This window comes from Silurus aristotelis (genome assembly GCF_946808225.1).
Source record: "Silurus aristotelis genome assembly, contig: scaffold_215, whole genome shotgun sequence".
Lineage (NCBI taxonomy): Eukaryota > Metazoa > Chordata > Actinopteri > Siluriformes > Siluridae > Silurus > Silurus aristotelis.
Genome location: NW_028149096.1, coordinates 1 through 15000, shown reverse-complemented (window position 1 = coordinate 15000; position 15000 = coordinate 1). Strand labels below are relative to the sequence as shown.

Genomic DNA, 15000 nt, shown 5'->3' with positions numbered 1-15000 from the left:
TGAACTTCAGCTAGCGTTAGCATGTACAAACAACCTCTAGGTTCACTAGCAAGGTAGCTATTACTTCTGTTATTGCAAAAGTCTGCAAACTAGCAAAATTTCCTTTTCAACCATGTGTGTAACACTAGTATTATGGATTAGCATAGCTTCAAGTTTCTAAACCCAGAAGATTACTAGCAAGCCATCTACATTTACATTAGCGTTTCTTGTGTACTTAAAACTAGCAGACGATATCACACTTCAGTTACAGATAAGAACTTATAATCAGCATTCAGAAAGTGAAGTGAAAAATACTGGATAGTTGCAAATGAGCAGTAGTTACAAGCATGATAATAACTAGCATGTTAGCTAACATCAGGTAGTGTTTCTTGTTGTAATTAAAACCAGAATGACATTTTTGAATTAGCTATTAATATGCGTATGACCATAAAAGCATTGGGGTGAGTTGATTAGCCGTCTCGCTAATTCTAGGTGACATATTTTATTGTGTAATTAATGTCAGTAGGAATGAGGAGCATCTTCTAAATGCCTCCGTGTCATTTATCTTGCCTTTATGGTCCCGCTCTTTATTCTGCTTAACAACAGGAAGCCTCCCTCAGGACGGAGGCCGTTAGCGGCGCACTGGCAGCGCTCGACCCACAGGAGGTACAGAGACAACAAAGCACAGTCTCTTCACATCTGCTCTTTCACTTCCATAAACGAAGCATGAAAGATCTCCAGACGTCACCTCTTTACATGCTCTCTGGTGGCACATAACAATGGGGAACACGTTTCCTCGGAGTGTGCCGCTGTGTTAATTAATGCGCATTAGCAGCGTGTGCGCTCATTCAAACGAGGCATTAATGCCGCTGTGAAAGTGGTGCTATTGCAAAATTGAAACGCTTCCCCCGTGCTGTGTTCTGCTGGGAGCTCTCCGGTCTCTCACGTGAACGCTGTGATTAGCGCTCGCATATTCACACACGTTTCTGCAGACTGTTAATCCCACTGCTCAGCCAGGCGTCAGCATCGTCACGCTACACACAGCACTGTCACTGGAATTATCATTTAGCTTTTACGCATTTTTATTTTATTCACAGTGTAAAGGAGCAGAGCCTCACTGACTCAAATTATATACATCAAATTGACTCTTTATATACACTGAATCAGAGTCGCTTCAAACCGACTCATAAACTACATTCACCACTTGAGTTGTTTAAAATGTATTACCATTCTGAGATTCTTTACCTCAGAGTCTTTACTACTGACTTACTACTGACTCTTAACCTTATTCATTCTTTACCTCAGAGTCTTTACTACTGACTCAGTCTTAACCTCATTCATTCTTTACCTCAGAGTCTTTACTACTGACTCAGTCTTAACCTCATTCATTTTTTACCTCAGAGTCTTTACTAGAGTTTAAAAACACACACAGTGTTCATGAATGTAAAATCACTTAAGGTAAGGATTTATTTCCTTTTTATTTTTTCCTCACTGTTCTTAATTTTCCTGTCTTTCTTTTTACATTTCCCCTGTTCTTTACATTTATTCTTCTCTTTGGTCATTAATCATCTTTTATTTAATCATTTTTTCCTTTCATCATATAGTCTCTCTCTCTCTCTCTCTCTCTCTCTCTCTCTCTCTCGCTCTCTCTCTCTTTTAGGGAAACACTACCATAATCCCCCCCAGACAGAGATAACTAAAGAACCCTTGAAGGTTCTAGTCGTGACCTTGTTTTCAGAGCTTGTGTGTGTGTGTGTGTGTGTGTGTGTGTGTTATGGACGTGTCTGGAATATGGTTCATTCCTGCAGCAAATCGAAGTGTTTATCAGTGCAGATCTAAACGAAGCTAAAAACGAGAGAACGACAAACCGCAGCAGAAACGTTGTCCGTGTGTGTGTGTGTGTGTGTGTGTGTGTGTGTATATATGTGTGTGTGTGTGTGTGTGTGTGTGTGGGTTGGGTAGGTGGGTGGCACAGGAGCAGGTTTTATGTTTCATGCTGCAGTTTTTTAGCTCAGAAATAGACGTCCTTTAAGTTGGGCGTAGGATTTGAGGTGAAAGAAAACATTTCTCACACAAAACATTTCGAAGCTTCGTCAGATAAAAAAAGGCCAAATGTTCAGTTGATTTTGGTTTATTGTTTCACTGCTTATTATTAATAATAATGACCATATCAGGAAAGGAAATTTAAACAGTTCTTTATTGCCTTACACACACACACACACACACACACACACACATAATGTAGTAAATATGTAGAGATATAATAACTGCTGTGTTATCAAACCAGTGGAGATAAAAGAGATGATGTCAGTGTAATATTCGACACCCAGAGATGAGTCTTCATACACTTTAGACGTTTATATTCCAAAACATAAACTGCATTTGGAAGTAAACCTGGGACACCAGATATATTTCAATAAATGTATAATTTGCTATGGCTTTCCCTCCAATACTCTTCATAATGATGATGATGATGATGATGATGATGATGGAAGAAGGCTTGCACTTTGGAAGTATGTGTAATATAAATCCAGTGTGTGAAGTTTATCATTTATGAGATTTTATAATAATAATAATAATAATAATGAGAAGCGTTTATTTGATTACTGAATACACGAAAGTCTGAAAGCTGCGTGAGGATGAAACTGCGGCAGACGCATACATTCGCTCAGAAGGAGGACGTATGAAAGGATTATTAACAATAATCCTAAATGAGAAGCTTCGTCACGCCACATTGAATTATAGGTCACAAAAGAGCTCTTTATAGCCAAAGGCCAGTGAGGGTTTCAGATTTTTTTTTCCCTTACAACATATTCAACATATTGACGTGAGCTTTGTCTCCACACAGAGATCCTTTATGTTCACGTCTGGGAGTTTTTTATGCACCCATTTCTATAACTTTTGAGGTTTGATGATGATGATTTTATCTGGAATGTTCTAGCTGCTTTTAGTGATTATTATTCGTGTGATTATAGCTATTTATTTTTTTATAAAAAAAAAAATGAAAAAATGAAAAAAGTACAAGAACAGAAACAACGAAGCGATGATTTAAAAATATTGTTGATTATAAGTTTAGCATAGAAATGATTTTTTTTTAGGAAATTAGGAATTTACACCAGTAATGCAGTCAAAGCGAAACTACCGAGAGACACTGAAGCCCCTTCTTTCTTCCCCGTCCCTCAACACCACCGCCGTTCATGTTTCTACTGAAGCTCATCTTCCCCTTATTGCACCCACTTCCCTCTCCTCTACAAAAGCAGATCATTGGATTCCCACTCAATCTGGCAACCCGGTCCTCGGTCACGGCTTTACCACTGCTCCCAAGTGAAGTCATCGCCGCGGCCGAACACCAGGAAGAACCCCAGGATGGTGAGGAAGATCACGCCGTTCCCTGCCATCACCAGGCCACAGGCTCCCCATTTGATCTGTTTAAAGACAGGAGGACATATGAAGATCCATGAATCACACCGAGACACAGCACGTGGCGTTCGTGGATCTGACGGATGCTCTGCTGCTGCTACGTCATGTAAAGAACTTTATGTAAACCACAGTGCTGACTCACGGAGGAGCAGTGCACCCCCCCCCTCCAGCATCTGCGTCGATTCAATTTGACTTCTCGTGTTGCACTTTAACAACAGTAGGAGGCATCTGAATGTGGTTGTACGTCATAATGAACCTGCATCATCTGAACATATGAATATAAATATGAAGCATTACCACGTCCTTGCGTGCCAGGATGACAGGCAGGCCGAAGGCCGAGATCACAATCCCCGTGGTGAGGAAATGCGCGAGTTCCCTGCACGTGTTGCTGGAGGAATCGGTGTCGTCTCCCAACCTGGTGGCGATGAGGTTCGGCAACGGCGAGATCACGTAGAAGATCAGCACGAACAGAGGCCAGTACACTCTAGAAAGTCCAAACACACACACAGTCAAAACATAAAAGGTTGCATCTTCTGGGGATGTGGTAGCTCACTGGTTAAGGCACTGGCTCAGAAGGGCATGAGTTCCAATCCCAGCACTAGCAAACCAAGCTGCCACTGCTGGGCCCTTGAGCAAGGCCCTTAACCTTCAACTGCTCAAATATAATTGTGAGTCACTCTGGACAATCCCAAATGCCATAAATGTAAATCTTTGCGCATATTGCACGTGCGCACACACACACACACACACACACACACACACACACACACACACACACACACACACACACACACACTACTGTGACATACCCAAACTGCTCCAATGCACAGCCCAGAAGCAGAAAAGTCAACCCAAGGGCACCAGTGAAGGACAAACTGACCAGAGCTGAAACAGGAAGCAAATCGTTATCAAGACATAAACATGTAATAATATGACGTTTAATTGATAAAAGTGTCACGTGATGAGCTTCTGGCGAGACTTTGGTGTCTGTCGCCCCCTACGGGTCACTGCATGTTACAGCATATAATCACAACCTGGAAACTTTTTACGTCATCAAAACTATCTTTTTAAACAGGTTTGTTTTAAGGGCTTTAAAATGACAATTTACTGATTCTTTCATATAAAGTGTAAATTATTAAAATGTATTCAAAATCTGTCTCGTTCCCTATAATCACCCATTAAACACATTTCACTCAGACCTCGTATAGTTTCCTTCTATTACTGAACCTACAACCTACTGCACAAATGGAGGAATAATCACATACATACATACACACACACACACACACAAACACACACACACACACACACACACAAACACACACACACACACACAAACGTCACTCTGAGAGTTTAAGAAACTTAACCGAGATTCATCTAAAAGTCTCACCGTTTGATTCGTGCATAAAAAAAGATCTAAATTGTGGAATGTGTCTCACCTTTAATACCCGCCATGTCCCCAGTTTCTCCCGGGTTTGTTTTCTTTGTGTTTAATGCTCAGGACTTCCTGTTTCCTCCTGCAGTGCGTCTTAAAGGGGCCGTGACCCATTTTACTGTCGCGTCTACTGCCTTCATCATCATCATCATCATCATCATCATCATCATCATCATCACATTTATACATTATTATATATTCTGTTAGTTTATTATAGTTATCTGAAGGTGAGACAGAAAGTGAGACAGACTGACAGTGAGACCAAGAGTGTGTTAGACAGACTCACAATAAGGCAGACAGTGTGTTAGAGAGACAGACAGTGGGACAGCCAGAAAGAGGCGGATAGACAGTGAGATAGACCACAAGACAGACATCAAGACAAACAAATATACAGACAGCGAGACAAGCAGACAGTGAAACATATAGCGAGATACATACAGTGAGACAGACAGATCGTAAGAACAGGAGTTTTGAGGATGGATTTGGACTGTAGTTAATATCAACAGTCTCCTACATTGACTCAGGACTACTTTTCGCTTCTGATCATCATCACTGTAACCCACAACATCGTTTATCTGTAATAAATGGACATTTGGTGGAACCCAGATGAGGATGAGGTTCCCTCTTGAGTCTGGTTCCTCTCAAGGTTTCTTCCTTCTGCATCTCAGGGAATTTTCCCTCAACACAGTCTCCACCGACTTGTTCATCAGGGACAAACTTACACTTATAAAGAACATCTTCACTTTAAATCACCACATTATCTGTGTAAAGCTGCTCTGAGACAATGTTCATTATCAAAAGTTCAACACAAATAAACATGAATTAAATTGAATTGAAAAGTAAGACAGTGGGACAGATAATCAGTCAAACAAATAGTAAGACATACAGACAGTGAGACAGACAGAGAATCAGACAGTGAGACAAACAGGGAATCAGACAGTGAGAGAGACAGGGAATCAGACAGTGAGACAGACAGCGAATCAGACAGTGAGACAGACAGAAAATCAGGCAGTGAGACAGACAGGGAATCAGACAGTGAGACAGACAGGGAATCAGACAGTGAGACAGACAGCGAATCAGACAGTGAGACAGACAGAGAATCAGGCAGTGAGACAGACAGGGAATCAGACAGACAGGGAATCTGACAGTGAGACAGACAGGGAATAAGACAGACAGGAAATCAGACAGTGAGACAGACAGGGAATCAGACAGTGAGACAGACAGAGAATCAGGCAGTGAGACAGACAGAGAATCAGACAGTGAGACAGACAGAATCAGGCAGTGAGACAAACAGGGAATCAGACAGTGAGACAGACAGAGAATCAGGCAGTGAGACAGACAGGGAATCAGACAGACAGGGAATCTGACAGTGAGACAGACAGGGAATAAGACAGACAGGAAATCAGACAGTGAGACAGACAGAGAATCAGACAGTGAGACAGACAGGGAATAAGACAGACAGGGAATCAGACAGTGAGACAGACAGGGAATCAGACAGTGAGACAGACAGGGAATAAGACAGACAGGAAATCAGACAGTGAGACAGACAGGGAATCAGACAGTGAGACAGACAGAGAATCAGGCAGTGAGACAGACAGAGAATCAGACAGTGAGACAGACAGAATCAGGCAGTGAAACAAACAGGGAATCAGACAGTGAGACAGACAGAGAATCAGGCAGTGAGACAGACAGGGAATCAGACAGTGAGACAGACAGAGAATCAGGCAGTGAGACAGACAGAGAATCAGACAGTGAGACAGACAGAATCAGGCAGTGAAACAAACAGGGAATCAGGCAGTGAGACAGACAGAGAATCAGGCAGTGAGACAGACAGAGAATCAGGCAGTGAGACAGACAGGGAATCAGGCAGTGAGACAGACAGGGAATCAGTCAGATAGTAAAACAGATCTCACAGTTTTTATTTTAATCGATGCTCATTTGTATTTGTAATTTAGATGAAGAAACATTAAACAGATGAATGAAACAGAAGGCAGAGTAAATTTGGGTCAGTCTGGTTGATCAGATTTAATGAAATAAAGACAGGCATCTTCAGGCGCTGATCACGAGGCAGAGTCGAAGACAGAGTTGACTCTCTCGCTGGTGAGCCGATTTACACGATCCGATTCAGTGAAAAGAGACGGGTTTTCCCATCAGCGTCAGAAGAGCGATAGGAGAAGGGGGGGCTTGGGCGTGGCTTTGCGTTGACGTCACGACCCGGAAGCCCCAAACGTTCGTCGTTTACGAGAAACTCCGGGGCGAGTTATTTGGAAGCTAGGCTAGGTGTGCTAACTGTGTGTTATGGAGACTACGGACGGTACAGCGGGACGTGTCGCGTGTGTGTCTGTGTGAAGAAAAGCCCGTTCCGAGGTTCAGCGGATGAACATTCAGCACTGGTGAGTTGAGTTGCTCCTGATAAAAAAAAAAAACTGTTACATGGTGTTTTATTCTCCGAGGTCTTTGAGTCACGGTGGGTTTTTTTGACAAGCCCGCAGTGACACTCGCACTAGGACGCTTCCTGTGGAGACTTAGTAACCCAGGGGTAGTGCACTGCACATGGGCACTCTGTAGTGCGGTTAGGCGGTGTTTGAGACCGAGCCCTGAATGTTCCTGTAATTGTGTGTTGTGTTGTGTTGTGTTGTGTGTGTGTGTGTGTGTGTGTGTGTGTGTGTGTGTTGTGTGTGTGTGTGTGTGTGTGTGTGTTGTGTGTGTGTTGTGTGTTGTGTGTGTGTTGTGTGTGTGTGTGTTGTGTGTGTGTGTGTGTGTGTGTGTGTTGTGTGTGTGTTGTGTGTGTGTGTGTGTTGTGTGTGTGTGTGTTGTGTGTGTGTGTGTGTGTGTGTGTTGTGTGTGTGTTGTGTGTGTGTGTGTGTGTGTTGTGTGTGTGTGTGTGTGTTGTGTGTGTGTGTGTGTGTTGTGTGTGTGTGGTGTGTTGTGTGTGTGTGTGTGTGTGTGTGTGTAACCTGACAGAGGCCCAGTGTTGGTTAGAAAAATAAATTGAATACAAAATCTGGTAATTTTAGTGAAGATTTCTGAAATCAGAGCTGATTATGAGCATGAACTGGATGCTGAACAAAATATCTCATACACACACGTTATCAGGTGTGTTATACTTTTAAAGTGAAGATATTTCCTAAATCTACTACAAATTAAATCTAGTATAATAATAATAATAATAATAATAATAATAATAATAATAATAATAATAATTCATAGCATGAAGATAAGCCACTAAAATAAAAGTTACTCCTGAGGATTTATAAGGAAATGTTGTTATGAATTGATTGTTTTCTCCCCAGAGTGTGTTGTGAACATCGTGGAGATGGAAGTGGGTCGTCAGATCCTGGAGAAGTTGCAGAGAAGAAGGAGGTCGCCGCAGACATCAGCCATGATACCGCAGGGGCTGGAGGTGCATTTTTACCTGGCGGACACGCAGCAGATCATCCACCTGAAGGGTCAGCACTTGGCCGAACAGCTGTGCATCGAAGCCGCCAAGAGGCTGGGTGAGGTTCTAATACCTGCACTGTGCCGTCACTGTTACCTGATGTTCTCTGGATTGCTCTTGAACCTGGCACAACCTAGTCTTCATATTAATATTCATTAATATTATTATATACTTTTATTCATTATACAAAGAATAAAAGAAGAAAAATCTGTAAATGTGTCAGAACAGCGTGAGGATGTTGTACGAAAAGCTCTGAAGCAGGGATGTGAGCAAATGAACGTCTGTTAGCGATGTCATGTGACCGGGATAAGCTCCGCCCCCGAGGATATTGTCACCAGATTATGTTATTATTATATTTCATATCTGTGTTTTTTCAGGTCTGTCTCCGTTATGCAGCAGTCTGTTTGCTCTGTACAACGAAACGAGCAGGACGTGGTTTCCTCCAAATCACGTGTTCCACGTAGACGAGACGACGAGATTTAGGCTGCACTATCGCTTGAGGTATGTGTGTGTGTGTGTGTGTGTGTGTGTGTGTGTAAGCCATGTTTCATGCCATATGAACACTTGTATGTTGGCACAGGTTTTATTTCACTAACTGGCACGGGACGAGTAAAGACACCCACGTGGTGGTGCGTCACAGCCTGAAGCGCACTCTGAACCAGGGGACGGCTCTCCTGGACGCGCCGTCCCTGACCTACCTGTACGCACAGGTACGCCTCGGAGCACTCGCGCATGGACGTTTTCCCTGTGTGCGGGATTCGGTTAGAAACGAATGATCATTTCCTTTGTTTTCAGTGTCAGTACGATTTCCAGAGCGGCTTCGCGGCGCTCCGCCGCTTCCACACCGAAGAAGAAGCGCAGCAAATCGAGAACGAGTGTTTGGGAATGGCAGTGATAGCGATTTCCCATGATGCCATTGGGAAAAACCTGTCTGCGCGAGAACTGGCCAAGAAATTCAAGTAATGTGTTTGACAGTAAAGTTTGTGTTAAATAACGGAGTACGAAAAAATCGACATTAGTAATAAATACAATAAAAATCTGATTATATTATTTCATGTTTGTAGCTTTTGATCTTTTAATAATAGGATGTTAGTCCACAAATTAAATAAAGAACATTGAAATGTATTTATTAAAATAAATCTTTCACTGAATATAGAGCAGGAAAGGCAGAGTCACATGACCCTTTTTGCCCTTTGCCCTCTCGTGCCCCCGTCTCATGTTATAGGTACAAGAACTACATCCCACTTAGTCTGAACCACTCGATCTGCCAGAGGAACCTGCTGACTCGCATGCGCATCTCCATGATCTTCAAGGTGTTCCTGGAGGAGTTCCACGACAAGACGATTCTGAACAGCAGCGTCAGCAAGCACGACCTGAAGGTCAAGTACATTTCCACGATGGAGACTCTGACCACACACTTCGGCTCGGAGGTGTACGAGCCCTCGTCCGTCAGCATCCACGAGGACGACCAGGTTCCCCCGGGTTCTGCGGGAAAGAGCGGGGGAGGGGACGGGGCTCGGCGACGCCTCCTCGTATCAGGAACCTCCGGCATTATGTGGCAGACCGTCGCTCCCGAGGTACGACCCAGGTTCCACATTGCAGCGTCTCTAACGGTCTGACATGGACACGCTCTAGAACCTGTCACAGTCACGTTACAGTTTAACTCACGTGTTTATTTTACCAAAAATTTCTCTTCACTTTCATCTTAATACACTGAGAGGCAACACAAGGCGTTACAATAGTAACACACTCGACACGTTACAGTGTAGCAAACATAAGTGGTATCAAGAGTGAATAATACAGTCAAATCATCACAAAGTAACACACGTAACTCATTACAGTGTAACACACACACATCATCACAAAGTAACACACTTAACTCATTACAGTGTAACACACACACACACACACATCATCACAAAGTAACACACTTAACTCATTACAGTGTAACACACACACATCATCACAAAGTAACACACGTAACTCATTACAGTGTAACACACACACATCATCACAAAGTAACACACTTAACTCATTACAGTGTAACACACACACATCATCACAAAGTAACACACTTAACTCATTACAGTGTAACACACACACATCATCACAAAGTAACACACTTAACTCATTACAGTGTAACACACACACACATCATCACAAAGTAACACACTTAACTCATTACAGTGTAACACACACACACACATCATCACAAAGTAACACACTTAACTCATTACAGTGTAACACACACACATCATCACAAAGTAACACACTTAACTCATTACAGTGTAACACACACACACATCATCACAAAGTAACACACGTAACTCATTACAGTGTAACACACACACACATCATCACAAAGTAACACACTTAACTCATTACAGTGTAACACACACACACACATCATCACAAAGTAACACACGTAACTCATTACAGTGTAACACATACACACACATCATCACAATGTAACACACTTAACTCATTACAGTGTAACACACACACACACACACACACACACATCATTAAAAAATAACACACTTAACTCATTACAGTGTAACACACACACACACACACACACACATCATCACAAAGTAACACACGTATCTCATTACAGTGTAACACATACACACACATCATCACAATGTAACACACTTAACTCATTACAGTGTAACACACACATCATTACAATGTAACACATTTAACTCATTACAGTGTAACACATACACACACATCATCACAATGTAACACACTTAACTCATTACAGTGTAACACACACACACACACACACACACACACACATCATTAAAAAATAACACACGTAACTCATTACAGTGTAACACACACACACACACATCATCACAATGTAACACACGTAACTCGTTACAGTGTAACACACACATCATTACAATGTAACACTTAACTCATTATAGTGTAACACATCATTACAATGTAACACACTTAACTCATTACAGTGTAACACACACACACACACACACACACACACACACATCATTAAAAAATAACACACGTAACTCATTACAGTGTAACACACACACACACACGTCATCACAATGTAACACACGTAACTCGTTACAGTGTAACACACACATCATTACAATGTAACACTTAACTCATTATAGTGTAACACATCATCACAAAGTAACACACGTTTCTCATTACAGTTTAACACATACACACACACACACATCATCACACTGTAACACACGTAACTCATTACAGTGTAACACACACACACACACACATCACAAAGTAACACACGTATCTCATTACAGTGTAACACATACAAACACACATTATCACAATGTAACACACAGATCATTACAATGTAACACACGTAACTCAATTCAGTGTAACACACATCATTACAATGAAACACACTTAACTTATTACAATGTAACACACATCATTATAAAGTAACACTTTAGAAAATACAACGTCTTAACACTTTACAATGTAACACACACAAATCATTACCAAGAAACACACGTAAATTGTTACCATGTAAAACACTGGAGCCAAATTCCTTGTGTGTGCCAATAAACCGGATTCTGATGACCTCACTACAATGTAACACGTGTACATGTGTACAACACAGTACATGTATGTCATAACAATGTAACGCATGTAAATAGAAACAGTGTAACACACCTAACTCTTTATAATGTGTTTCACGTAAATTGTTGTTACAATGTAACATGTGATCCTGTAATGTGTAAATAGTAACAGCGTAACGCGTCGGTGTAACACAATTAATCCTGTAACCTGAAACTGGAGCTGCAGGCCAGTACAGTTAAATGATTAAAATCAAATTGATGTGCTTACAGTGAAGGTCAGGGGTTAGCGGTCAGGGGTCAGCGTTACACACGTAATCGTACGCAGTGTTTTGTTACAGACGACCGCAGCGAGCACTGAGCGCTCTTCAGCTGCACACGTTTCATCACCATGTTTTTTATCTATCATTCCATCTCTTTTAGTCACGTCTAGTTCCTGTATCTGCCAGTTTGCAGAAAACGATACTTAGTTACCTGGATCATGCTCTATCATGTTCGGGTTTCCTCAAGCAGGTTACTTCCTCCTTTGACTTCTATTCAGTTTCGGATTGCATTTAAATTAGCATATCACGTACGCTGGGATCTACAGGAGCATCGTGACATTGTAGTTCTGTAAGAACGTTGTGAGATCAGACCCAGCGACCTTCAGGTGAGATCTGGAACATCTCACACACTCCTCACTTCAGATCGCTATCAGATGCGGTTGTATAAACAGGAGACATGAGAAGACCGGACCAGCAGGTTCTGCTGGATATGGGGCTTCGGTTCGTCTGTATTTAGCCGTCAGGAGGCATCGCCTATGCTGCCACCTGCAGGGGAACTTAATTATGGCTGGTTGTATTGTCTTTGAGTCATAAAAAAGAAACCACAAGTTTTAATTTCCTCATAGAGAAATCTGGCCACACACACACACACACACACACACACACACACACACACACACGTACTATGCTACATTTTTATTTGGAAGTATTACACAATTACTGTTTTGTAATAGTTCAGCTGTTTTTTCCATCCCTGAAAAATCTGAGATGTTTTTATAAAAAAAAATAAAAAAATAAAAAAATAATATATATATATCAAAGACAAATTGAAATGAACCTGATCCAAATTCTAAACCTTTTCACTGCTACCTGTTTCTAAAAAGTGTCATTTTTATCTGTTAATAGTCACAATTCAAGGTTACAGAATATGAGTAAATCTGTTAGGTTTCAGTTCTAATGTTCCAGCAGCTATAAACGGTCTCTCATCACGTCATGTCTCTCTCTCTCTCTCTCTCTTTCTCTCTCTCTAATCACGTCATGTCTCTCTCTTTTTCTTTTGTCATGTCTCTCTTACGTCTGTTTCTTTTTTGTCACATCCGTTTCTCTCGTCACGTCCGATCATCTCTCTCTCCCTCTTGTCATGTCTGAGTGTCTCGTCACGTCCGTCTCTCTCTCTCTCTCTTCTCTCTTTTTTTCTCTCTCGTCACGTCTCTCTCTCTCGTCACGTCCGTCTCTCTCTCTCTCTCTCTCTCGTCACGTCCGTCTCTCTCTCTATCACTTTCTCTCTCTCTCTCACTTTCTCTCTCTCTCTCTCTCTCGTCACATCCGTCTCTCTCTCTCTCTCTTTCTCTCTCTCTCTCTCTCTCGTCACGTCCGTCTCTCCCTCTTTCTCTCATCACGTCCGTCTCTCTCTCTCGTCACGTCCGTCTCTCCCTCTTTCTCTCATCACGTCCGTCTCTCTCTCTCTCTCGTCACGTCCGTCTCTCCCTCTTTCTCTCGTCACGTCCGTCTCTTTCTTCTCTCTCTCTCTCTCTCTCTCTCTCTCTCTCTCTCTCTCTCTCTCTTTCTCTCGTCACGTCCGTCTCTTTCTTCTCTCTCTCTCTCTCTCTCTCTCTCTCTCTCTCTCTCTCTTTCTCTCGTCACGTCTGTCTCTCTCTTTTTCTTTCTTTCTCTCTCTCTCTCTCTCTCTCTCTCTCTCTCTCTCTCTCTCTCTCTCTCTTCTCTCGTCACGTCCGTCTCTTTCTTATCTCTCTCTCTCTCTCTCTTTCTCTCGTCACGTCTGTCTCTCTCTTTTTCTTTCTTTCTCTCTCTCTCTCTCTCTCTCTCTCTCTCTCTCTCGTCACAGTAACAAAAAATAATTGTTTAAAAACGTTGAAACTCGTTCCATAAACGTTAAAAGGTAAATTACAGAAGATGTTGTTGTGTTGTGTGAGCTGTTACTATAGAAACGGTAACATATTAGCAAGAAAACTTTCTTTTCGGCTTTTCCCGTTAGGGGGCGCCACAGCGGATCCTCCGCACGTTTGATTTGGCACATGTTTTACGCTGGATGCCCTTCCTAACGCAACCCTTCCCAATTTATCCGGGCTTGGGACCGGCACTGAGAGTGGCTGGGGATGGTTCCCTGACCGGGAATCGAACCCGGGTCGCAAATCAGTCAATAAAAAAAAATCGACTGCTTTTGACCAATCAGAATCCAGGATTCGGCAGCCTTGTGCTCTGATGTTGTTTATGGGTTTGGTGACTTTTTCTTTGTTTGTTTGTTTTATTGACAAAAAAATAGCCGCCCATGCCGATCCTACAGAGGAAGAAATCGAAGAGGAACAAGAGACAACACGGGGACGTGACGAATGAAGACCGATGGACCACGTTCTCCGATTTCCACGAGATCACCTACATCGTTATCAAAGAGGCGGTGGTGGCGGTATACAGACAGGACAACAGGAGGATGGTACGCAATACCCGCTTAAAGGCTTTTATGCAAATGAGATCTTTATATAGCTTTGAATATTCAAAACCCACATGGGGATAGGTTCCAATCCCAGAGCTGCATTTTTCCTTCTGTAAAAGATTCCAAAAAACCCCAGGAAACCAGGAAGTAGTGTTCATGGTAATAATTGGGTTTGGGATATTAGTCCTGTTGACTTTGTCATGTGACTTCTATCCCTGTGTTGTGTTGTGATGTGTTGTGTTGTGTTGAGTTGTGTTGTGTTGACTTTGTATTGTTTGTGATTTCGCCCCACAGGAAGTGCACTTCGCTAGCCGTGCGGAGGCTCTGTCCTTCACCAGCCTGATAGACGGCTACTTCAGGCTCACTGTAGACGCGCATCACTTCCTGTGCACAGAGGTCGCTCCCGTCTCCGTAGAAACCAACCTACGTGAGGGATG

General features: G+C 42.4%; 2 protein-coding genes and 1 long non-coding RNA gene across 3 annotated transcripts in view; 2 read left to right on the top strand and 1 right to left on the bottom strand.

The window, feature by feature from the left end:
* The window catches only part of LOC310723028, a 3338-nt gene extending 1949 nt beyond the window's left edge, over positions 1 to 1389 (top strand). Inside the window, exon 3 of the long non-coding RNA XR_014532563.1 lies at positions 586 to 1389. This is a non-coding gene — a long non-coding RNA (uncharacterized lncRNA). The remainder of the gene's footprint in view (positions 1 to 585) is intronic.
* Positions 1390 to 2158: 769 nt separating this feature from the next.
* On the bottom strand, positions 2159 to 4970 carry leprot (leptin receptor overlapping transcript). Its single transcript, XM_083570850.1, has 4 exons — positions 4839 to 4970; positions 4209 to 4284; positions 3697 to 3883; positions 2159 to 3404 (listed from the first exon to the last, which is right to left on the bottom strand). Exons 1-4 carry the CDS (start codon positions 4852 to 4854, stop codon positions 3288 to 3290), a joined length of 396 nt encoding a protein of 131 aa, XP_083426976.1. The 5' UTR covers positions 4855 to 4970; the 3' UTR covers positions 2159 to 3287.
* Positions 4971 to 7021: 2051 nt separating this feature from the next.
* Positions 7022 to 14995, top strand: LOC310723029 (tyrosine-protein kinase JAK1-like; the record flags this gene model as incomplete). Its single annotated transcript, XM_083570851.1, has 8 exons — positions 7022 to 7227; positions 8151 to 8331; positions 8651 to 8774; positions 8854 to 8983; positions 9069 to 9232; positions 9499 to 9850; positions 14396 to 14563; positions 14858 to 14995. Coding segments are annotated over exons 2-8 (1257 nt in total), but the record flags the coding sequence as incomplete, so codon positions are not given.
* Positions 14996 to 15000: the final 5 nt, after the last annotated feature.

Coding starts and splice junctions, on each gene's coding strand:
- leprot (XM_083570850.1), bottom strand. Junction 3,884..4,208: donor TGTGCATTGGAGCAGTTTGG/GTATGTCACAGT, acceptor TGGACTTTCTAG/AGTGTACTGGCCTCTGTTCG. Junction 3,405..3,696: donor TCCTGGCACGCAAGGACGTG/GTAATGCTTCAT, acceptor GTCTTTAAACAG/ATCAAATGGGGAGCCTGTGG.